The sequence below is a fragment of the Pezoporus wallicus genome, unplaced genomic scaffold (assembly GCF_028554395.1).
Source record: "Pezoporus wallicus isolate ANWC-B61680 ecotype Strahan unplaced genomic scaffold, APGP_CSIRO_Pwel_v1 contig_4901, whole genome shotgun sequence".
Lineage (NCBI taxonomy): Eukaryota > Metazoa > Chordata > Aves > Psittaciformes > Psittacidae > Pezoporus > Pezoporus wallicus.
This window is the reverse complement of record NW_026640354.1, coordinates 1,174,327-1,198,520: the sequence shown is the minus strand read 5'-3', so window position 1 is coordinate 1,198,520 and position 24,194 is coordinate 1,174,327. Positions and strand designations below refer to the sequence as shown.

General features: G+C 41.3%; 1 protein-coding gene across 1 annotated transcript in view; it reads left to right on the top strand.

Annotated features, from left to right (window-relative positions):
* The window catches only part of CD109 (CD109 molecule), a 79,799-nt gene that overhangs the window by 17,418 nt on the left and 38,187 nt on the right, over positions 1 to 24,194 (top strand). Inside the window, exons 4-14 of the mRNA XM_057418817.1 lie at positions 2,495 to 2,725; positions 2,871 to 2,996; positions 11,359 to 11,398; positions 15,739 to 15,823; positions 17,385 to 17,481; positions 18,569 to 18,704; positions 19,584 to 19,693; positions 21,139 to 21,378; positions 21,731 to 21,832; positions 21,927 to 21,989; positions 23,444 to 23,620. Of these exons, the coding sequence (XP_057274800.1) occupies positions 2,495 to 2,725; positions 2,871 to 2,996; positions 11,359 to 11,398; positions 15,739 to 15,823; positions 17,385 to 17,481; positions 18,569 to 18,704; positions 19,584 to 19,693; positions 21,139 to 21,378; positions 21,731 to 21,832; positions 21,927 to 21,989; positions 23,444 to 23,620 (1,407 nt within the window). The remainder of the gene's footprint in view (positions 1 to 2,494; positions 2,726 to 2,870; positions 2,997 to 11,358; positions 11,399 to 15,738; positions 15,824 to 17,384; positions 17,482 to 18,568; positions 18,705 to 19,583; positions 19,694 to 21,138; positions 21,379 to 21,730; positions 21,833 to 21,926; positions 21,990 to 23,443; positions 23,621 to 24,194) is intronic.

The window sequence follows — 24,194 nt, the reverse complement described above, 5'->3', positions numbered from 1 at the left end:
TCATGTAGTCAGGGTAGACTTATGTTTTGATCAAAGTGTAGTTAGCTGGTAACAGAAGGTGGGTTTCAGTTTTTGGTTTCAGCTGTCATCTTTTCCAGAGGGAACAGCAGCTCCCTTGTCTGAGGTGCTTGTGATGGCGGCTGGTGTGGTCAGGAGACGTACATGAGATGGCCTCTTCCTCTCTTGCATTAGGAGTGCCAAAATGGGGATAGTAATAACATTCACTTGGGGGATGTACTGACTAAGATAAAATGTTTTCACAGCATGTTCCTACTACCTGCTGTTTAAAAGATGTCTTGTTCATATTTGGGTTGAGAAACGGCCCTTTAGAGAAATAGTAGGTGGGGCTGGAGTAAATAGTTACCATGATTGTAGCAGTGATCTTCTGAAAGTGTTGTATTAGTGCAGTTTCTGTTAGCATAGGTGTGTGACCCAAAAGGGTTACTTTGCACCTCAGCTAGCCTAATATACTACTGCGGCAATGCAAACTTCATTGTCCCTGGCTTTTATATCAAGAAACCTGCAACACACAGTTTTGTCACTATGCTGCAGTAAGGAAATACCTTCTGAAATATAAAAAGTATAAAAATCAAGGGAGCAACCCCATGCTATTGATCATTATTTATGATAGGAAATAGATACAGCAGAATGCATGAGGTTTCTACATAGCATTTACAGACTTCTGTAGAAGATATCAAAGACAGTCCTTGCAGGTATGTTAAAATAATGGTGCAAATGTACAATTCATTGCTATGATGAGACAAAACAAGCTTATTTTTCCCCCATTTTGATTTTGAATATTTACAATGGTTGCTGGACTTCTCGTAGGGAGTCCTGTCTGCTTTTTAGGGAATACACCATCTTTAATAAATGGTAATATTTGTAAATAAATTAATTTTGAGGTAGTATTTGACACATGCAGTAACTGAGGCTGTTCTTCCTATTTAATATATTCCAGAATACTTGGCATGGAAGCTGGGGAGTGTTGAAATATGTGAATCATATGTTCTTGGCAATGTGTATACAAAATCCTGTCAAAGAGAATGCAGAATCTGTTTCAGTGAGGAGCTTTGCACCTAAAATTTAGTTATATAAGTCCAAATTTTAAATGGGGAATCTCTTCTTACTGTATCATTGTATGCCTGCTCATGGGTGAAAAAGAGCCTGTTTATTTTAATTCTTTCTGATGGTTTCTTTCCTGTCTTGTTTTTAAAAACAGAAATTCAACAGAGAGGGATGAAATGTAGTTGATTCTTCTTTATAGGTAACCACACAGAATCGTATTCGATACAGACTTTTACATCTACCTCATTTATCAGCCTGTGACATTTTTCCCTATTTGGGAATTTCCTTTGCCTCACTGTGCACTCATTATGAGTTTTGACAGCGCAACAGCCTTTCATTATAGACCTTGACAGGATACTTTTGAAGTGCTGTGCCTGGTGAGTTAACAGCTGTAATTTTCATTACCAGTGCAAGAGGAGTTTTTCATTTCCATATGTTATACTGAAAAATGCAACCCTGTCTGTTTTAGTTGTCTTGAATTCAGAGGTTTTACTCCAGATTTACTGTTGTAATTGCAAACAGAAGCCTGTGACGCTTAAGCTTTTTAGCAGAGCTGCTTGGTGAAATGAGCTATGTGTTGTGTTAAAACCCTTTTCCTTCTTCAAAGAGACACTCCTAAGCAGATGGTGGTACAGAAGATGGCATCTGGGCTGGGGTGTCCCTGGGGTCATTCAGTCTCTGCTGAAGTTGAAATTCCCTTGTGCTGCAGCAGCTCTGCTTCAAGACTTTTGACCCCTGTGGCTGGGTTTCCTCCCACCTAACTTTAAGAAATTAACTGATGCATCTGAATTACAAGCTCTAGAATTTTCTGTCCACTGGAGAGACAGAGAGAGACCTTTGTGTGCTCATTCTGATCTTACGTGGTCTAAATTTCCTTCCAGTGATAGCTGTCTGTGTTTACTGCCAGCACTGAAGGAGACTTCAGTGTCTATCCTAAATAAGCTAACCATACAAAATGTCTCTTCCCTTGTTCCTTAATATTTTGGGAAGAATAATTTTTTTACTTTCTAGATGAATAGCAACATGTGTTGTAATTACGTAATTATTAAACTGAAATGAGATGAAATCTGAGTTTTCTATTGAAAAACAGAAAAACCTCACCTCATGAGATCTTCAGTCTAACTTTTATTTTTTTACTACATAGGACATGAAGCTAAAGCTTATGAAAAAAAGTGCAAGTTTTTCTTATGTCCTGCTCTTTCATTTTTGGAAAATTCATTACCAAAAAGTGATGAAGTCAGAAAAATATTAGACCCCAAAATAAACCCCATAAAATTTCTAACGAACTATGAAAAGAAAAAGGAGAGGATGATATGTTCTCCTGACAAGTTCAGGAATATCTCAGATCTTTATGTCAAATGCTTTTGGAATTATAGTATCTTCAAGTATATTTTGGACACTTAATAGAGAGTCATTATTTTCTTTATAGCTGCCTTTAAACAGTCCTTCTGGGAATTATGAATTACTGGTGGAAGGCCATGCTGATGGTCGGCGCATCTTCTCTAACCGTACCAGCTTGATGTACATGTCAAAGAGCATCTCCGTATTCATCCAGACCGATAAATCTATTTATAAACCAGGGCAAGAAGTGATGTTTCGGATTGTCACCGTCTTTCCTGATCTCAGACCTTATAAAGCATCTCTGAATATATATATCCGTGTAAGTACCCACAGAAATCTTGTTATGCGTTGGAATTTGTCATATGTTTCAACTTTATGTTACGAATAAAGTTCAGATGTATTGCTACCTAAGTCTTGCTAGCAAGACCACCCATGTTTAACATGCAGCCTGACTTTTCTCCTAGGACCCTCGGAAGAAATTGATTCAGCAGTGGTTGATGGAGGAAGGTGATTTGGGTGTAATTTCCAAAAAAATTCAGTTATCAATGAACCCTCCACTAGGAGACTGGTCCATAGAGGCAGAAGTGAATGTGAGTATAACATTGTCAAATTACAGATTTAATTTCTTATGGTAGCTGTGAATAAAGTTGTGTTTACTTTGGTGAAGCAAACCCAGAAATAAACAGGGACCATGAGATGAGGTGATCCTTCTCGCACGACAAACCCAAGATACTATGCAAACCTCACAAGATTTTCAGTAGCGTATGGTTTTGTAAGGAAAGATATAAAAAAAAAATGCCTATTTTATTCTAAGGTCTGTGTTTTGATTCTAAAATACAAATGTTATTTAAAAAGCGAGGGGTTTTAATATAAAAAAGAGATATTGTGGAGGTTTGTTTTTTTTAAGTGAAATGTTCTTATGTTTATTTTATAAGCAAATACACAGAAATTCATTATGCCCTGCTGTGCAGCCAGTCACTGTCTCAAGGGATGTGGAATCAAAGACTATTTACAAATCTCTGCCTAGTTTTGGGGGTGTTTCAGCAATTCAGAATGACTGGGGAGTTACTGAGCTAAAAATGACTATGCAAAATGAAAAAGTTAAATAGTAAAGCACAACTATTGCATAACAAAACTGGTATGATCTAGTTTGCACGTTGCCCTTGATAATAGTTCTATCAGTACAATCCTTTAAGCTGCACACTCCTCATACACTGTGGAATACGTTGCAAAAATAGCTGTTCAAAACTCTGTGTCAGGTTTATTCAGCCTGCCTTAACTGCCTGTAATTTGGGAACTGCATTTCCGACTTGGCTTGCAGTGGCCATTTAGCAAGTACAAACAGGACTGCTTAATGTTCTCTGAGCGAGATGATGGAGTAGAAAGTAGAGAACTCATGTGATCATGTATTACTGTGGGAGCAATGTTTACCAGTACCGGTTTTATGCTTGATAGATTTCTATAGGCTGAGGTAGGTGAGGGTGGTGCTCAAGTGAGTGTCAGGACTGGATTTTTGAACAGGTTCTCATGTGGGTGTGGAATCGTTACTTTTGTCTTTGATGGGAAATATGTTTTAAATTGTTCCTGCCCTTGTCCCTGTGCTCGGCTGCTCCTTCCCATCCTGTGCTGCTGTTCAATAGTTTCTCAGTCATGCCGAAGCAGCTGTAGCAAGGCTGAGCTTTAAAGTGTGCCGGGGAAGTGACCCAAATTGAAAAGCAGCTCTGTTTTAGTTTGCCTAACCTAGTTGACTGTTCCGGTTCCCAGCACAGCCCCATTTACAGCTGCACAGGTGCTTTTCACGGGGTGGGCTTAGATGTGGAATAAAGTCTGGTATCAGTAGTGGACTTCTTCAACAGTTCACTTGCCAGGCGAAAAAGTGTTGCTTGGGCTTACTCTGAAGTCTTGAGTGATCCTGAAATCAGGAGGACACTGCAGCCACTGTTTTCAGGTTCTTAATATGAGTGCCACTTTCTCCTGAAACAAAACCAAAAATAAAACAAAAAAAAAAAGTAATTGTAAAAGTGAAAGAAAAATGCCTTATAGACTCTCATCTGTGCTAATGAAATAGGTGTGGGAAAACAGAAAAGTGAAGTGAAATCTTAGTAGGCTGTAGTGGATGCTATTCTAAATTTTAGCCATTTAGTACTACTACAGAAGGCTAATGAGCCTTGAAAACATGGGAGGGAATGTCTCAAGTCATGAGTGATAAGGAGAAAGTAAACAGGGAGCAGTTTTTCACCGTCTCTTCAAGTACATAGCTGGAGGGTGCTACATGAAGGAGATAAAGAGCAATTTCAAAGTAATTAAAACAGCATAACTGTAGAGCACAGTACTGTTGGGTGTTGTTGTCGTGGTTTAAACCCAGTCAGGTAACTCGTTCACTCACTCCCCCCCTTCTTTCCCTCCCCCTGCTCCCGGAGGGACAGAGAGGAGAATCGAAAAGAATGCAACTCCCACGGGTTGAGATAAGAACAGTTTAGTAACTAAGGTATAACACAAATCACTACTGCTACCACCAATGATAATAATGATAAAGGAAATAACAAGGGAAGAGAATACAACACCTCAGTACCAGCCGACCGATAACTTGCCCCCCTCAGCCCGACCAAGCACCGACCCATACCTCCTCCAACCCTGCAGTCTCCCAGCCCTTCCGGCTCACTCCCAGTTACATCCTAGGCATGACGTGCTGTGGTATGGAATACCTCTTTGGTCAGGTTGGGTCAGCTGTCCTGTCTCTGCTTCCTCCTGGCTTCCCCTCCTCCCTGGCAGAGCATGAGACTCACAAAGTCCTTGGCCAAACCAAAACATCGCTATCAGCTCTGTTCCCAGGCCGAAAGTCAAAACACTGCACTGCACCAGCTACCAAGAAGGAGAAAAATGACTGCTACTGCTGAACCCAGGACAGTTGTAAATACTGAAAACTCATGTGGGATCAAGAAATGTCTGGATAAATGCATGGAAGTCACTCCACTAACAACTGTTAATTAGAAAGCCCTGAGACTTGAGCTGACACAGTGCCACTGCTGGCTACCCTGGCTAGTGGAGTTCTTTAGGTGTTGAACCTTAGCCGCTGCCAAAAGCTGGACATTGGCCTTCATGTTCGACCTACTGGGGTACAACCTTTCCTAGGCTGTCTTTATTATATTTTTATCTCATTTTCCCTACAACTAAATTTTTAAAACTTAGGGTTTTAGCATAGACTGTTTCGGGTTGTTAATAGAGCTCTAAATGCTTCAGTGGCATGAAGAGTACCCAGGGGCATGGATAGCTCTCATCATTCTCAGATATGCAGACAATCCTGCATGAAAATGCTTTCCTGTGAGAGTGGTGAGGCACTGGCATAGGTTGCACAGAGAAGTTATGTCTGCTCCATCCCTGGCAGTGTTCAGGGCCGGGTTGGATGGGGCTTTGAGCAACCTGGTCTAGTGGAAGGTGTCCCTGCCCGTGACTGGGGAGTTGGAACTGGATGATCTCTAAGGTCCCTTCCAACCCAAACCATTCTATGATTCTATGACATCTTTTTCTGTTCACCATAGTTTCAGAAGACAGTGCAAGTTGGAAATAAAGAAAAAGTTGTAGGTTTTGAGGTCCAGGAAAACCTGGCTATTCTTACAATGCTTATCGTGTGGGAATGAAACAGCAACCCCAAGCCCCACACATAGAAACTTACATTGTTTACTTTCAGATTCTTTCTCCTCCACCTGGTCTGCTTTAATTTTCAAATTCTGTGTTGCATATAATGACAAGGCAATATGCATTATTTCTGTAGCATGTGCCTATGCAGCATTTTACATTGGATAGAGCTATCATATGCAGAGTATATTAAATAACTATTGCAATATTCACATATTACACTAGGTCTGTCTAGTGGGTGTCTCACAGGCTATTATTTTTCTGGTAGCACGTCATACTATTGAATTAACGAAACCTGAAAGAATCCTTTTGGAATAAAGGAAAATAAATTTTCTGATGGGAAGCTTTTTTTGGTTCTCTTGCTCAGAAGTGAGCTTATGCTGTGAAATACAAGGTCATATGGGATGGGATTCACTTTGAGGTTTAAGACATATGGATGTCTCTATGTAGGTACTGTGGCAGAGATTTAGTTGGTGTTCAGTGAAGGCTACTGAGTGACCTGGATCACTCCAAGTGGGTATTCCCAGCTGTTGCTTGGATATATTCCTTGCAGTTCTGCAGTTGATCTGCTATATAAGGGAGGTACAGTTTTTTTATGTGTGGTATATCAAGTTGAATAGGTTCACAAATCCTCTCCTGATGACAGAGGTCACTGAGAACTTGGAATGCTTAGTATATGTCTGGCATTTTCAATAGATATGCGTATCTATACTTAATTAGTACTGCTAGCCCTGGATCTACACAGCATCCAGTGCAGTTTATGGATCTACTCTGGGCTTTAGAAACCTATTCAGATGGCAAACCCAGGCTGATCTCTGCATGACTTAGCCATCCTGGTGCCATGACCTGAGCTTTCTTTTCTAGTTAGTCAGCTGTCCAGCCTTCCTATCTCAGGTTTCCCTCTTGTCTTTAAAGAGTGCTGTTAAGTCAGTAAATAACATTTCACTTCTAGTGGTTACAGATCAGTTCCCAAGTGTACTGAGTTTGGATTCCTGGAAGTACTGCCTCTGAATCCTGTTTCAAATCGGGTTCTGGCTGCTTGCTGCTGTTAAACATCCTGTAGTACTCTTTAATAAGAGTTCAGGTGTTAGTGCAGTTATTCCAGGAAAACTCAAGACAGAGTAATTACAGTCTGGTTCCCAAGTCTCCACCTTGTATTTTAGTTGGATATCTTATATTTCCTGGAGCCTGTTGCTGAAAGGCTTTTATTTTAGTTGCTGAGTTTTAGTAGTAGTCATCTCCAAGCAGAAGTTGTTTCTAGTTGTAAAGCATTTTGTAATCTAATTTACGAAAGGTTTTATTTGGAAATTTATGATCAAATATTGAAGAGTAGTGATGTTTCAGGTGCAACAAGGGCTTTATAAAATATTTCTGAAGAATATTATATTTTTTTTTTAAGCTTCAGCTATAAAGCAGCTTTGAAAGTCAACTGGGTTGATTATATACTTTACATTTGAATTTTTTAACTTTTGAGGTTTCATGTATGTTACAGTGTATTCACGTTGAATTCTGTGATGTTTTACTGCTACGACAGCTACAGATTTCATATTAGATCCATATATGTATCATTACTTAAAATGAGAGTCACCTTCCTTCAAAATGAGGTTTTATTGTAGGTGAAACCTTTGGAATTGTCTGTGTATTCAGTAGTTTGCAAATGACCACTGATACTTAATTAGGATCTAATAATACTGAATGCTGGTGACATTGGTGGGACTCTGCTTAGTTTGTGGAGACTGCACTAGTGGATTTGAACAGAAGTTTAGGAATTCATACATAATTCAGGGTTTATTTCCTGCATGTGAAAATAAAGCATGAAAATGGCCGTGAAATGCTTCTATTAATTCTGTCTAGATAAAAAGCTATTCTATTTAGCTGCAAAGCAGAAGTGGAGGAGTGTTTTTGAGATGGGCCGTGAGATGGCGATGTAACCATGGGAATACAGACGGTGCCAGCGCTGTGCTGCTTCAGGGTAAAGTCCTGAGACAACACCCAGTGCCTTTCCTGATGCTGTAACCTGTGACACGTGTAAATGTCAGAACCAAATAAGAAAATGGACCTAGACTAGATTAATTTCCGGGACTTTCGATTGCCAAAGAAGAAGAAATAATTATGTGGAACAATTCCTGTGATTTCACTACTTGGATTAGACCCAGATGACTTCAAACAAGACTGGTTCGTCACAGCAAAGCAAAATTTGGACAGTAATTTTCAGTGATTCTCAGATGTCAGGATCCACAGCATCAAAAGCCCAACTGCAGAAAGCTCCATCATCCTTTTAATCTCAGAATATTTGTAGAGATCTCTTTTTGGCCCTCTTTTCTTGATGATCATCAATGATTCAGTGATTCTAATACTCTGGGCAATGGGCACAGAATGTAATAGATGTTTTGCATTTTAAGAAATGCTGTTTTAGAGCAAAATGCTAATAGTCTGGAAGGGTGAGTGTGTTTAGAAGCAGGAGAAGGCATAAAGACAAAAAATAAAGCACTTCTGGAAACATGGAATAGGCATGCTGTTGTTTTCCTGTCTTAAAGAAAATCTCTCTTGGTTTGTATGTATAACTACCTGTGCAGATCATAATGCTTACAACACAAAATGCTACAGCACTGACATCCAGTTTACAATCAGATTACCTTTTTGCTTTTTTTGAAAAACCACCACTCCTGGTTCAAGAACTTCCACTCCAAAATATTTGAACAATATTTGCCAGAAAGGCAGCCGTGCCCTTGGGAACTAAAATGATATGGAGCAGTTGAAGTACTGTTACTTGTCCTGTTCCAAACCAGTTTGGCTGGAAAGTGTGTGTTAGTGGGAAGTCTGGCGTGATGTTCAGGTTATCAAGATGACCTAATAGGGTCTGTTACTTTTCCTGCACTGTGAGGCATGGCTTGCTTTCTAAAAGAAAGCTGTCATTTTAGAGAAGGTGTAGCCAAGAGTGCTAGTGTCATTTTAATCTGTTTTGTGCTGCTTACAGTTCTCCTAGATGATGATGATGATGATGATTATTTTGATGATGATGATTATTTTTACTTCTGAGGTAATGTGAAACAAAATTTAATTTTCCGGGGAGTTGTTTTTTCATCCTGCCAGCTGCAGTAATGTTCTGTTCATGGTTTGCTTAATGTCAGGGATGACATATATATGCTTAGCATTGGAAATAAAAGATGTAGAGAGAGCCAGACATGAGATAAATTCACTATAGGTTATTTTCTTAAAATACCTGTTCCGAAGATTACCTGATAGTAATCTGATTGTAGACCGCATGTCAGTGCAGTAGGATTTTGTGTTGTAAGGGTTATGGATCTGCACAGATATTGTGGAAATAGCAGATTCTGCCTATATCTTTTCAAACGTGGGAATATAAATATGACAGTTAAACTGGTGATTAGTGACTTACTAATAAAGTCGGTAGCAATCTGATTTTTACTTTAATAGAAGTCTTTTGTAGGAAAGGTGTAAATATAGCAGTATAAGGGGCTTTGAGATGCCTAATTTGCAAAGTCATTGATCAGATAAGAGACATCTGTTATAATTGTTTCCAGACTGGATCCTGGTTCTAGGGTTTTTCATGCAGGACTTCTTAGTTTATCTTTTATTGCCACAAACACTCATTCCCATCTGACATGATCTTGCTGATACCTGCAGTTGGTTATCCAGGTTAAGTCTCTTGCCCCACATTTCAAACCATGTTATCTAACATACTCCAGCACATTTGATAACTTGCAGTGATGTCACTGGTCTCAGGAATAATCAAAGTAATCAGACTTCTGAGCTACACATGAACATAATCTCATATGCAATTGAGCAGAAGCTCAATATTAATGTTTCAAAATAACTGCCTCTTAGTGACAGACTGTTGTCTTTCTCAATCTTTCCCTTATTTCTCAGAAGACTCTTAAGTGAAGAGGTAAACAAGGCTTTCAGAGGAGCCTCTCCCTTCCTGTCCTTTGGAAAGTGGAGACTCCTTTGGTTTCTCAGCCCATTCTTTCAGCCCAGCTGAGCTCACATTTTCCTCTGGAAAATCATTGCTCCAGTGTAATCCCTATTTTGATCCCTGCTGAGATGCAGAGCTCCAGTTCTAGGCATGTTGGTAAATCACCTCATATCATTTCCCTGCTGATGGCAGCTTTTGCTATGATGCTGTAAAAAAGTCATTGAGCAAGGGTTGCACATCAGCTGACAAATGACCTACATGCTTGGTGAGAATCATAGAAGCATAGACTTGTAGAATCATTTAGGTTGGAAAAGACCTTTAAGATCATTGAGTCCCACCATTAACCCGACACTGCCAAGTCTGCCACTGAACTGTGTCCTTAGGCATCACATCTTTTAATTTCAACCACTTTCGGTGGCAGCCTGCTCCAGTGTGTGATAACCCATTGGTGAAGAATCTTTTCCTAATGTCTGATTTAAACCTCCCCTGGCACAACTTGAATTACTTGCATTTTAGCAAGGAAGAACAATTGAGTAAGACAGTAAAAAGCAAAATTTATGTGGCCATCTACCATGACTGTTTTGTCAACTGTCATTGTACCGAAGAGCAAAAATAGCTGCTGAGTTTTTAATGTTCAGGGAGTGGAAAAAAAGCCTTAAAATCAATATACCAACTGTGTGCCATATATATTGCCTCATGTACCACATCTCAAAAACATGCCAGAATATGCTTTTAGGTACCATCCTGAGGAAAATCAGGAAGTAAGTGAAAAAATTAGAAAAATAAGAAAATAGAAGAGAGCACAAGTAAAAATATATTATATAGTTGTTTATTTCTTGCATTGATTTTTAACTAACAAAAACTGAGATGAGACAATACAACCTTTTGAGTAAATGAAGAACCTTGTGATTATACATGTTTTTAAATCATCTTTATATAGACAAAAGCTTCACTTCTGTAGAGATAACTTGCGTTCATTTTACATGAGCTAGTAAAGATACTGCTGGTAAGTTGGTCAGGATTCATCATGATGACTGATGCTAGGGAACTTTATGCTAGCTGGCTTGGATATTTGGGGATTTTTATACAGAAATCAGACATGCGTAGATGTCTGCAGATAAGAAGCTCTACAAGCTCATCATTATATGTACTTATAACCTGCCACATGTGAGCTTCTGTGGCCTTCTGTGGTGCAAATACATTCTACTGGTTCCTGCAGCAGCTTCGTAATGGGAGTTGATAATGGTTGAGCCATGATGAAAATCACATCATATCAGAAATTGTAATTTAACTTAAATATGGGTGGGATTTGGCCTAGAATGGTCAGATGCCAGTGTCGATCTAACCGCAATTATTTTCTCGTGATTTTTTTTCACTAGGGTCAAGTTCATTATCAAAGTTTTAAAGTGATGGAATATGGTAAGTATTAAGGGCATTTAGTAGTAACTAAAATTGGTAATTGATTCTCCACTGGAGTAGCATCCCTTGCCTAGCATGAACCCCAGAAAGTTTAATTTCCGAATCTGTTGCTTGTCTGAGAGTGACTCTGTGTCCTGGGAAGAATACCATCTTATCAGGTGCCCTGTTTATCCGTGTGTCGTGGTTTAAACCCAGTCAGGTAATTCGTTCGCTCACTTCCCCCCCCTTTCTTGCCCTCCCCCCTGCTCTCGGAGGGACGGAGAGGAGAATCAAAAGAATGCAACTCCCACGGGTTGAGATAAGAACAGTTTAGTAACTAAGGTATAACACAAATCACTACTGCTACCACCAATGATAATAATGATAAAGGAAATAACAAGGGAAGAGAATACAACACCTCAGCACCAGCCGACCAATAACTCGCCCCCCAAGCCCGACCAAGCTCTGACCGATACCTCCTCCAACCCTGCCGTCTCCCAGCCCTTCCGGCTAACTCCCAGTTACATCCTGGGCATGACGTGCTGTGGTATGGAATACCTCTTTGGTCAGTTTGGGTCAGGTGTCCTGTCTCTGCTTCCTCCCGGCTTCCCCTCCTCCCTGGCAGAGCATGAGGCTCACAAAGTCCTTGGCCAAACCAAAACATCTCTATCAGCTCTGTTCCCGAGCCGAAAGTCAAAACACTGCACTGCACCAGCTACCAAGGAGGAGAAACATGACTGCTACTGCTGAACCCAGGACATTATCCACCCCTTATTCCATACCATTCACGTCATGCTCAGATCCCACATTTTCAATATACCATCACTCTTATCTCGGTGCACTCTTATCTTAGTGCATGGACCAGTCCCTATAAAGCTACTGCGTCCATCTGGTCCATGTCAGGCTCCATCTCTTGTAACAGTCTTCCAGAGCAGGAGAGACTGTGTGCAGTGTTCACACTCGTGAATAACCTGGGCAATAGTGTCCATTGTTAAGTCCACCCCTCTATCATGAGTCCATCTCTGTGTTGCATCTCTGCTCTGATGGCCTGAAGTGCCATGGGCCCACCAGGCTTAAAATAATTCACTGTCCCCTTAAGCAGTTTCTGCAGCTTGTTGCTGGGGACTCCATACATCTGCCTTCCATCTCCGACGCTTCCAAAGCACTGGAGGGGCCCAGTGGACTAGATACTTGCCCATACTGTCACACACACCCTGCCACTCATGACTGTCCAGCCTTGGGGAAAACCTCTTGGTCCCCCTATATTGTCGTCTAACCCCGGACAAGACCCAAACCTGACTCTGCTTAACTTTTGAGATCAGACAAAATGGTTGTGGGTAGAACACAGCCTGTGTGTGTGCCAACATGCTGATCCCCATCACAATCAGCAGGCAGGTCCCAAGGATACCCAAAGGCCATTCAGAGCCTTCAGAACTCTCAGTTGATGCTGCTGTACTTGTCACTGGGGCTGGTGTAGCTGCTGTGCTTGCCGGTTCTCCCACCGCCAGCTTCTCTTTTCCTGAGCCCAGCTCTTCCTCCTCTGCCTTGCTGGGAAATGCTGCGTGGTCTCCTGCATCCTCCTGGGGCTCGGCAGGCGGCTTCCGGGGGATGCTCTCGGCCGTCGCGGGGCTCGGCTCTTCCGCGGGGCTCGGCTCCTCCGCGGGGCTCGGCTACTCCGCCGCCTTATCCCGCTGCTCGGCAGCCGCTTCCTTCTGCTCCTCGACCTCCCCGACCTCCTCCACCGGCAGCCGTCCCCGCACGGCCTCCGGCCCCGCTCCCGCCGCCGCTTGGCCCCCGGGGCCGCTCTCCCGGGCCGCTTCGGCAGCCGCCGGCTCCCGGGGCCGCTCCCCCTCGGCTCCCCGCAGCCTCACGAAGATGGAGAGTAGGGTGAGGGCCAGGACGGTGAAGAGCAGCCGGACGGCCAGGTACAAGTCCACGGCCACGTCCGTCCCACCCTGCTGCTGGAGCCCGCCCGTATTACAAGCCATTGCCATAAAGCACAGTGAGACGAGAACCTTAGCCCAGGCCCCACACTTGATAAACACTATCACAGCAAATACCGGCTCTACGTAAGTTACAACGGTCTGAAGCTGTGAGATCAAGAACAACTCTGATACCCAATAAATCAGCATTGTGACGAATGACTATTAATCCGGTCAGATCTGCCGTTATCTCAACCCTTCGTGCCCCACGTTGGGCGCCAAAAAGAACTGTCGTGGTTTAAACCCAGTCAGGTAATTCGTTCGCTCACTTCCCCCCCTTTCTTGCCCTCCCCCTGCTCTCGGAGGGACGGAGAGGAGAATCAAAAGAATGCAACTCCCACGGGTTGAGATAAGAACAGTTTAGTAACTAAGGTATAACACAAATCACTACTGCTACCACCAATGATAATAATGATAAAGGAAATAACAAGGGAAGAGAATACAACACCTCAGCACCAGCCGACCAATAACTCGCCCCCAAGCCCGACCAAGCTCTGACCGATACCTCCTCCAACCCTGCCGTCTCCCAGCCCTTCCGGCTAACTCCCAGTTACATCCTGGGCATGACGTGCTGTGGTATGGAATACCTCTTTGGTCAGTTTGGGTCAGGTGTCCTGTCTCTGCTTCCTCCCGGCTTCCCCTCCTCCCTGGCAGAGCATGAGGCTCACAAAGTCCTTGGCCAAACCAAAACATCTCTATCAGCTCTGTTCCCGAGCCGAAAGTCAAAACACTGCACTGCACCAGCTACCAAGGAGGAGAAACATGACTGCTACTGCTGAACCCAGGACACCGTGGTAGCCTTAATGACTTGCTACTGTAGTGTCTGGATGCCATGCAGTCTTTATAATACTCATTTCAACTCTGAGATGAGGTTATTGTCCCTGAGAAAATAAATGTATATTTTTATCTATCTATCTATCTATCTATCTATCTATCTATCTATCTATCTATCTATCTATCTATCTCTTATCTATCTATGTATTGATCTATCTATCTATTTATATTTTACAATTATAGTTTTTACTGGGGAGAGTTACTGTGCTGAGACTGAACTGAAACTCTTGTTTTCAGAGGAGTCTGAATGCAATCCAAACTGCATTGTATTTGTTTTATTTCCCACCTGGGCCTGGTGTTAAATGATTTTGTTATGCAGGACCCTCTAGGACTTTCTGTAGCTGCTATAAGGGTAGCCATGAGGGAAGATCATGAGGGAAAAGAAAAGGTGGCTGTGAGGGGAGATTGTGAGGGGAAAAAAGGAGTGGCCATGAGGGGAGATCATGGGGGGAAAGAAGGGGCAGCCATGAAGGGAGATCATGAGGGAAGAGAAGCTGCAGCCATGAGGGAAGATCATGAGGGGAAAGAAGGGGCAGCCATGAGGGGAGATCCTGAGGGGAAAGAAGGGAGGGCTTTGAGGGGAGATTGTGAGGGAAAAGGAGGGCTGGCCATGTGGGAGATCATGCGGGGACAGGAAGGGTGGCCATGAGGGGAAAGTAGGGGGGTGGCCATGAGGGATAAGGGGCTATCGTGAGGGGAGAGGAAGGGCAGCCATGAGGAAAGATCATGAGGGGAAAGAAGGGGCAGCTATAAGGGAAGGTTGTGAGAGGAAACAATGGGTGGTCATGAGGGAAGATTGTGAGGGGAAAGGAGGCGCAGTCATTAGGGGAGATCATTATGGGAGAGGAGAGGCAGCCATAAAGGGAGATCAAGAGGGAAGAGCAAGGGCAGACATGGGATGTGAAGGGTCACCATAAGGGTTGAGAGGCAGTCTTGAGGGGAGAGCCTGGGCAGCCATGGGGTGTGAGGGATGGCCATGGGGGGTAGGGGTGGCAGCTATACAGTGTGGGCCACTGTGGGGGTCAGATGAGGGGTGGCTGTGAGTGGAGATCATGAGGGGCAGCTATAAGGGAGATCTTGAGGGGAGATCATTTTGCCCTGAGTGACATGGTTTAGTGGTGGGCTTGGCAATCCTGAGGTAACAGTTGGACTTGATGATCTAAAAGGTCTTCACCAGCCTAGTTGATTCTATGATTCTGTTTTCCAGGATCATGCAGGCAAAGTATCTGTGTAATGTCTGATTATGAAGCTTGCTGATGATTCTGTAAAGACTGAATAAGTTAAAAGTTTTCTATTTCAATCTTAAAAGCTTGTGTGCAGGCTGCTGTTACGATTCCTGTTGTTTTTTTCAACAAAAAGTCTTTATCTGGGGCATGTACAGGGTTCAGTTAAAAGTACATCTTGCCTTATATTCCTTAGGAAACTGTAGTAAGCTTTATCATATTACACATTTCACCCTTAATAGTTAAAAAAAAAAAAGGAAAAATTTATTATTTCTTATTTGAACTTAATGCTTTCTCTATTTTCTATTTTATTTTTTTTTAGTTTTACCAAAATTTGATGTTATAATAACAACACCATTATATTATTCTTTGAGAGAGGAAGACGTAACTGGTGTTGTCACTGCAAAGTAAGTAAATTATTAATACTATTTGTCACTCTCACTCTTAGGAAAATTATCGTGGGTCTCTAAGTGTCAAATGAAAACTTATATTTAGAATGTTAAAAGAGTGCTTTCTAGTAAGAATTAGCTTCCCACCAAAAGGAGCATGACCAGCAGGTCGAAGGAGGTGATCCTGCCCCTCTACTCTGCTCTTGTGAGACCTCACCTGGAGTATTGTGTGCAGTTCTGGTGTCCTCAACATAAAAAGGACATGGAACTGTTGGAACAAGTCCAGAGGAGGGCTTGGAGAGAGAGACTGGAGCACCTCCTGTATGAAGATAGGCTGAGAAAGTTGGGGCTGTTCAGCCTGGAGAAGAGAAGGCTGCGTGGAGACCTCATAGCAGCCTTCCGGTATCTGAAGGGGGCTATAGGGATGCTGGGGAGGGACTCTTCATTAGGGACTGTAGTGACAGGACAAGGGGTAATGGGTTAAACAGGGGAAGTTTAGATTGGATATAAGGAAGAAGTTCTTTCCTGTTAGGGTGGTGAGGCACTGGAATGGGTTGCCCAAGGAGGTTGTGAATGCTCCATCCCTGGTGGTGTTCAAGGCCAGCTTGGAGAGAGCCTTGGGTGACATGGTTAAGTGTGAGGTGTCCTTGCCCATGGCAGGGGGGTTGGAACTAGATCATCTTAAGGTCCTTTCCAACCCTGTTCTATGATTCTATTTCCAGTTTCTGGATTTTGTTATATGAATGTTAGATTTTCAGACTTCTAGTTAGGTTTTTTGGACTGGTAAAGGTATTTCTAGAGTATGGCCAAGATATTTTTAGTTACCTTCCTCAGAAAAGTTCTTGAATCTTTGCTCAAAATGTATAATTTGAGGCTTTTTTTTTTTTTTTTTTTTTGCTTATGGCTATTGATGGACTAGAATGATTTTTGGGTCCGTGTTCCTTCCTCCCTATCTGTCTGAATATGATAATGTCATGGTTTTTGTTATGTACAACTTGGAAAAATTTATCAAAAAGAAATATTACTGCTCACTGACTGCAGGTTGTTAATGGTATTATAAGGAATATGGTGCAGTTTTCAGGTTTGTCATGCCTGCAAATTATGTTTGCCATGTAACAATGCCATGATTTCTTTGGACTGTGATTAGTAAATAATTTGAGTACAAATATGTTATATCTTTTGTGTTAGCAGCATTTGGGAAGCAAAACACTTGCACTTCCCACATCCCATTTTAACTCTACTGCGTATTAGTTATGATGCCGCATTGGTGTTCTATTCAATAACTTGCTTCCAGCTTAGCTTAATGTAATTAGCTTTCCTACATTGTACAGCCCATAATAATAGGTATATAGAGCTTGTGTGAAGAAAAGAGCAGCACTATGTATCTTAGGTTTTGGGTTTCTGACTTTAGTGTCAATAAACCTATCCGAGTATTGGAAACTCCATGTTTCAAATTGAAGATATGTTCTAGCTGTGTTTGAGGCCATGGAAAAATATTGTAGTAGAATCTTTTGCCTTGAAATCTCTGCAGAAGACCAAGCCTAGGAGTTGAAGTGTTTTTTTGATTGATGTCTTTCAGGTACATGTATGGAAAGCCAGTAAAGGGAACTGTAACAGTCACTTGCCTTTCTGTGTCTTACTGGACAAACAAGAGAAATATAACAACAACAATGGAGGTGAGCATCCTGCTGGCAGTTTGCAGCTTTGTAGACTTTAAGCCTGTGTCTTGTTTCGTAGGTTTAATATTCCTGGGACCATCCTTCAGTGCTGAATTCAGCTGGCATGGTCTACGGAGTGACTTGCACTGAGAGTGTTAAACTCTCTTTAATTTCCAGAATAAAGTATCTACATTCAGACTGCTTGTTGAGAATGATACTTGGCCACTGTGGTTCCTTGAACTGTGCCTGGAGATTACTTTGGAGAGTGCTAGTTGGCCCAGGTAGAAAAACTTTCCAGAAGACACTGTAGCAGCATAGGTGACAGAGGACCTGTGCCCAGGAGTGCACCCTGGCCCTGTGTGTGCCCCTGCATACGCAGCCATGTGTTATGAGGCCAGAGGAGACCACCTCAATTGTCTAGATGGAGCTCTAGTGTGGTAGAGACTAGATCATTTTGTGTACTAATTGCCTAGTTATTACATTGGAGATATGGTATTATTTGTAACCTGGAGCATGAAATTTAAAAAGGCATGCAGTTTGGATCTGAAAACTTAAAAGTGGTATCCTTTTGCAAAATCAGGCATTTTATTTTTGAGCTGTGGACTGTGTTTCGAACAGGTTCAATTTCTGCTAAATGGTGTGCTTGTTGTTTTCTGTTGGCTGACTTAAGCAGCTGGCTGACTTCAGGGTCTTCAGCAGCACTTAGCCTTTGGAAACTGAGCTCAGAGATGCTGGATAGGGTAAACTCCTCTTCTCAGGCAGGGGCCGGTTAATTATATTTTTGATACTGTTCATGGTATATTTTGACACTGTTCTTGCCATGTAGAAGTGGGTAGTTCTAGATATTAGACAAAAAAACCCACAACCAAAACTAACTTTCTCCATAAGGCACTGTTGACTCTAAAAACTAATGAACTCGTACTGCATTTAATAAAAATGCTTTCTGAAAGCAGAAGATCAGTGTTCTTAAGTTTCTGGTGTTGACACTCTGGAAAGTGTATGAGGGGAGAGTTATAGGACTTAACCAGAAATAAACTGTTGCAGGTGGAAAGGTGTCCTTGGGTTTGCTGGATCAACAATTTATTTTTTTTTCTCTATGTTGCAGATAAATGGATCTGTGAATGTAACCTGTAACAAGCTTATGCTGCAAAGCTTGAACACTGATCGATCATGGCACCAAAGTGACACTGATTACACAGACCCAATAGAAATTATTGCAGTGGTCACTGAGTCACTCACAGGTATGTGTCTGTGTGATGTCTTCTGAGAGAAATCCAGAGAGTAGGTGCTGGAAGAGCTTACTGCTATGTGGAAGGCTTGGAGCGCTAGAGAAGTGTCATGTGCTGATGGCAGTATGAACCATCTACATGCAAATACACTAGCTGAAAAAATTTATTATCTCAGCTGTTGCTTGCCTCGATATTAAATAGTTTAACCAGCTGTTAACTTCGGTTGAATACAGTTCTACACTAAATCATTTATTAAATAACCAAGAAATATGCTCAGATGGGTCCTTAAAGTCAGTGTCTGATCCCTTTTGATGAGAAAAGCAGGCATAAAGAATTGCTAGAATTGGCCTGAATCTTAAACACTTAGGTTTAATCATAAACTTAACCTTTTCTGTTTCTAAACCACAGGAGTAGAAAAGGTTCTCTGGCCCCGTTTTGTTCACTGTCTCCCCTCTTCTAGACTGGCTGATTTGCAAACTGAGCCTTTTTGTGAGTTTGTGGTCCACTGCACATTGCATATTAGAAAAAAAATAGTTTGTAAAAATTTCTGCCTGTCCCAGAAACTCGGTTTTATTACACAGTTTCTGTAGAAACCCCACCAAGGTGAAGTTGGCTGATCTGGGATTCGTAAGTTCCTTCCTTGTGTCATTCTGACATAATCTGTGTGGAATAAAGTACTATGTGATATGGCTTATTTGGCCTTGTGAAGACAGTACCAGTATGTACGTTACCTTTGTACTAATCCTTAGCTGAAAAGGCGAAGAACAATAAGAGTGGAAATGGTTAAAAATATGAGAGTTATTTAAAAATCAGGAACAGCAACCGGTATTGCTGCTAAAGGAATATGTATGTTAAAAGCTTGTTGTCTAAACACATACAATTATTCAACAGGAATCTCCCAAAATTCAAGTACCATCATATTTCCAAAGCAAAGTGACTATTTTATTGAATTTATGGACTACTCTAGAGTTATAAAGCCTTCTCTGAACTTCATAGCTACTGTAAGTTCTTTCGTTTTATTATGATCTGTGCATAAGCAAATGTAACTTCTTTATTTTCATTTAGACGACAAAGTTTGCCTTGGACTTTTAAGTATAATTTACAGATTTGTTTTAAAATTACCTCTTTTTTGTTATACATATTGGCAAATACTAAACTTAGAGGCGTTTGCTCTAGAAAAGGATAAGGAGGCAGGGAATGCTGTAGTGTTTGCAGGATGTATTTGAGTGTATTTGTCATTATACTGGTGGAGAAATCTTTTCACTTTCTAGCTGATCTGTTTTTCATTATGTGACTGTGCTTTAGAACAATAGAGTAGTTATTGAGTCCAAACCCTCTTAATTATATTTGTATTTTTGTGTGTATATGCACACGCACACAAATACATACTCTGTAAAGGGCATCTATATAATTAAGCAGCTGCCACAGAATTCAGTAAAGCTTATCAAACCACATTGCTTTCAAGTGAAAATGTCTTTTTTGTCCTGTCTTTCTCATATCAGCTGCAGTCCTCTCACAGAAGTTTCATGTTCTTCATGCTGTCCATAGTCTGCATTCAGTATTCCTACATTTAGCAGAGGTTGCATATTGCATTACTGCATTTCACTTGAAAAGGGGAATTGACTTTACAATTCTTGAGCCTTTACTATATGGAAACAAGACCTAAATGCCAATAAAATAAGCTGCATATACACTTTCGTAGTAGATTGGCTCAAGCTATAGCTGTGTGCTAGCCCGATCTTTGGGTTTTCGCCCTTTTTATTTTCTTTGCCAGGATCCTAGCTTGACTCCAGCTCTGACCTGCTGCTTCTTCTTCCAAAAATGATCTGAGTGAGCGGTAGCTGAGGCATTTAGCAATGCTTGCAGCTGGCAGGGAAGAAGGTATCAGTTATGCTCCCAGAGGAATGTGAAGGAATAAGTGTTAATAGTTATTATCTCCACTAGTAAGTGGAGATCTGCATATGCTGTACAGAGAAAAGATAGGAAAATAATGGCAGAGGAGGAGGGGTAATGGAATGACAGACCTTTTTACTGAAAAAGGGAAACATTAGTTAGGTGCTTTCAATAGTAGAAGTTGAAATTTCGGACTGTGTAATGCAGAAAGAGAATGGATTTACGATGGATGAGAATCTGGAGTTGATTAGACTTGAATATGGGGATAAGACTTGATGCAAGTTAATCGATTGTTGGATAGTAGAGTGAACTCAGTTCCATCTGCTTTGCTTCTGCTCTTTTTTGACTCCCTGGAGTTACAAATAATTTTGTTCTTGGCTGACTTGCCTACCTGCAGTGTTCGCAAGGGATTAAAAATAAAGTTACTGATGTGTGAGAAATCTGAGGATGCCCTTGGCTTTTTGATATGCTATGAGTGCAAATACGTTGTTATATGTTATGTGTTTGCATTTTAGCTTTACCCTGTTTGATGGATATTTTCTTTGTTTTTTAGCTAAAGGTGACCCGTTCTGATAGCAACCAACTGACAGCTGAAGAGAGGCAGAATCTTGTCGTAATCACTGCGCAACAGTCAGACCTGCTTTTTCACCACTCTTCACTTTCACACCTTGAGAACGAGGCAACAGAGGAGAGAAATCTGACAGTCCATGTGCTGAATTACACAGTGCCAGAAAATGGAATAATTGATGTTGAGTTTCCAATCCTGCCAGATACAAAAACTCTGAGAGTTCAGGTAATGCTTTGTAATATGTTGCTTTGGAGCTGTGGGACACCAAATTGAGCAGGCTGTGATCAATGATATGTTATTCCTGCCCTCTGCAACAGCTGATGTGTCACCTAGTATTACTTTCCTTACCTCGTATTCATGTTAGAGCTGGAAAGAAAGTGACAGATCCCATCTAAATGTGATCTAATTGCACCAAGATATCAAGGGAAAAAACCCAAAAGAGAGACCTAAAGGAAGCAGTAAAGTGATCCTGTACTGCCATTGAAGCTACCGTACTCTTGTAAACAGTACCATATATGTGAACATCACATTGATTTTGCTGTTTTGTTAAAGAGATTTGTTTTGCATTGCCATGCAGGCAGAGTTCCTCAGCAGTAGGACCGACATAGGTGTTTATGATGTGTTCAGCTCCCCCAGCCAGACTTATCTCCAGGTTAAAACAAAAAGCCAGGATATAAAGGTACAGTCTGAGACAAAACTTGCCAAGTTAAGAACCTATTCAAGTTACTCATCATGTTTTCATACTCATCTCTGTGAATTGATGCTTTTCCTAGGCTGGGAAACCTTTTGAGCTGAGCATTTCAAGCAACAAGCCAGTGAGAGAGTTCCACTATCTGGTAAGTTACTGGTTTTACATATGGGGACAATCCAAGATGACTTTTACCAACTTGACAAATACTCCAGTGAGTGGGATGTGATTGGATGTTAGAGAGATTCAGATTTTTTTATTGTGGTTTGTGAAAGAGGTGGCCCCAGAACTTGCTTTCCATTGGAATGGACCTTTTTGAGACTTTCATTTTGCTACCTAGCAGAAAGGCCCCTGGCACTATAGGGAGGTGCTTTCTGGAAGAAACATGTCTCTTATTTGGTTGTTGGATTATCTCTGCTTGCAGCTGTGTAACACAAGACACAACTGCAAGAGCAATGCTGTGCAGAGCACAGGAATGGGATGAAGTGATGTGAGAAGGGTCAGGGATCTCCCAGGAGCAGCCCAAGCTGGGGCTTGCCAGCAGGTCCTGCAGATGCAGGTAGAAGCTTTACACAAGTTCAGGACTGTCAGGGCTGAACCCTCAGGCACAAGGTGAGGAGAAGACCTGCCTCTGAGAAGACATGGTCTTTGGCAGGGTGGCATTGTTAAAAATGGAACTTCTTAGGAAGCGTTTTTTAAATACAAGGCTTGAGTAAAGGCTTGTTCAATGGCTCAGCTGCTGTGTTGCATTTTACAGCATATGTATTGAAGGGTTTGTTATCTATACATCATGGTCTCCCATCCTGTCCTTAACACATGCCTGTCTTGTGCACAGTCTTTACCATAATGATCATAATAACTACAGTTCTTTTTCTTTCAGAGACTTTTAATAGTAAATTGAATAAGGAAAACCATATGACAGTATAAAATGTGGGGATTCAAGTGTGTTTTCTAAAATAGAAACACTCTCTAGAAAACTTAAAAAGAATCAGGTCTGTGCAGTCAAGGACAAGGAACTACCCTTCATAGCTCTGTCTTCATTAGTAAGTGGAATGGCCCAGTAGGAACAGATTTAGAGTGAAAAATGTTGAAAAAAAGTTGAAAAAAAGTGAAAAAACTCCAGATGTTTTGAGGTACCTTCAGACTAGCTGTAATCTGATGAATGCCGGTTTTTAACTGGAATATGTTAGTGGGCCCTGGTTCACACTTTCCATGGTGCAGTGTGTGTTAATTATGAGTGTTTGGGAGGTTTTCTTTCTGTGTCTTCCTGATCCAAATTCAAGTGCTATTATAGATGACCCACATGACTCAGTCCTATTAGTGTTGTGTTTTTATGTTCTCATGTCATGTTATGCTGTGCACTCATTGTTGTAGTTCCTGTCCATGGTGATACAGAAATTAAAGCACAGAAAAAAGCTATCTCTAATACTTAAGTATTACATTACTAGCCTGTTCCATACCCAGTCTCACAGAACTGGTCAACAATTTAATAAAAATTACAGCTATATGCTACTTCTTTTAACAGCTATTTGTAGAAGGAATTGCAGAGTTTACTACATATTGAAATATCAACAGATTGCGTTTTTAATTTTTCCCTTTAAGGTGTTATCTAAGGAACAAATTATGGCTTTTGGCACAAAGACTGCAAAAACATTCACTTTAACAGCAGAAAATTCCTGGGCTCCTTTGGCATGTATACTTGTATTCTACGTTGATGAGCTTGGAGTGGTTGTAAATGATGCGCTCACTGTCCCCATTCAGCCTGTGTTGGATGACAAGGTAACTGTGTTGAACTTGAGTCTGAGACCATGTTTTTATCTATCTATTGCATGGTAAACAGTATTTTAGATCATAGGTTTGTAAATGTAAAAAATTCCTCATAGAGGATCTAATCTGAGGTTTGTGTCCTTGGAAAGACTTCTGATAATGCCAGTGCAGTTAGGGTCCAGCTGTTGTGTATCTGAAAGAAATTTCTACTAGCCCTATGTTTTCCACATAAACAGCATCTCGTTTTATATTTAATAGTTTGGTCAGTTACTGAGCCATAGGTTGCTCTGGCAAATATGGTGGAAAGGTACTTATAAGTCCTCTAAGTGTGGAACTATGAACATTGATGAAGACTGTCTTCTAGCCAGGCAGTGGTCACATTGTATGTGGTATGTCATCAGTGGGTGTGACCAGTGCTTGTGTTTTGTGTGACTGTATGTACTTTAACTCAAAAGTGCATGAGGAAGAGTGGGAAAATTACTACTGCAGCAATGAATTGATTTTTCCAGCTTACATATCAGGGTGAGATTTGATTCTTTGTGCAAATAGAAGCCTCACTGTGACATTTTACAGGTGAGACTGCTCA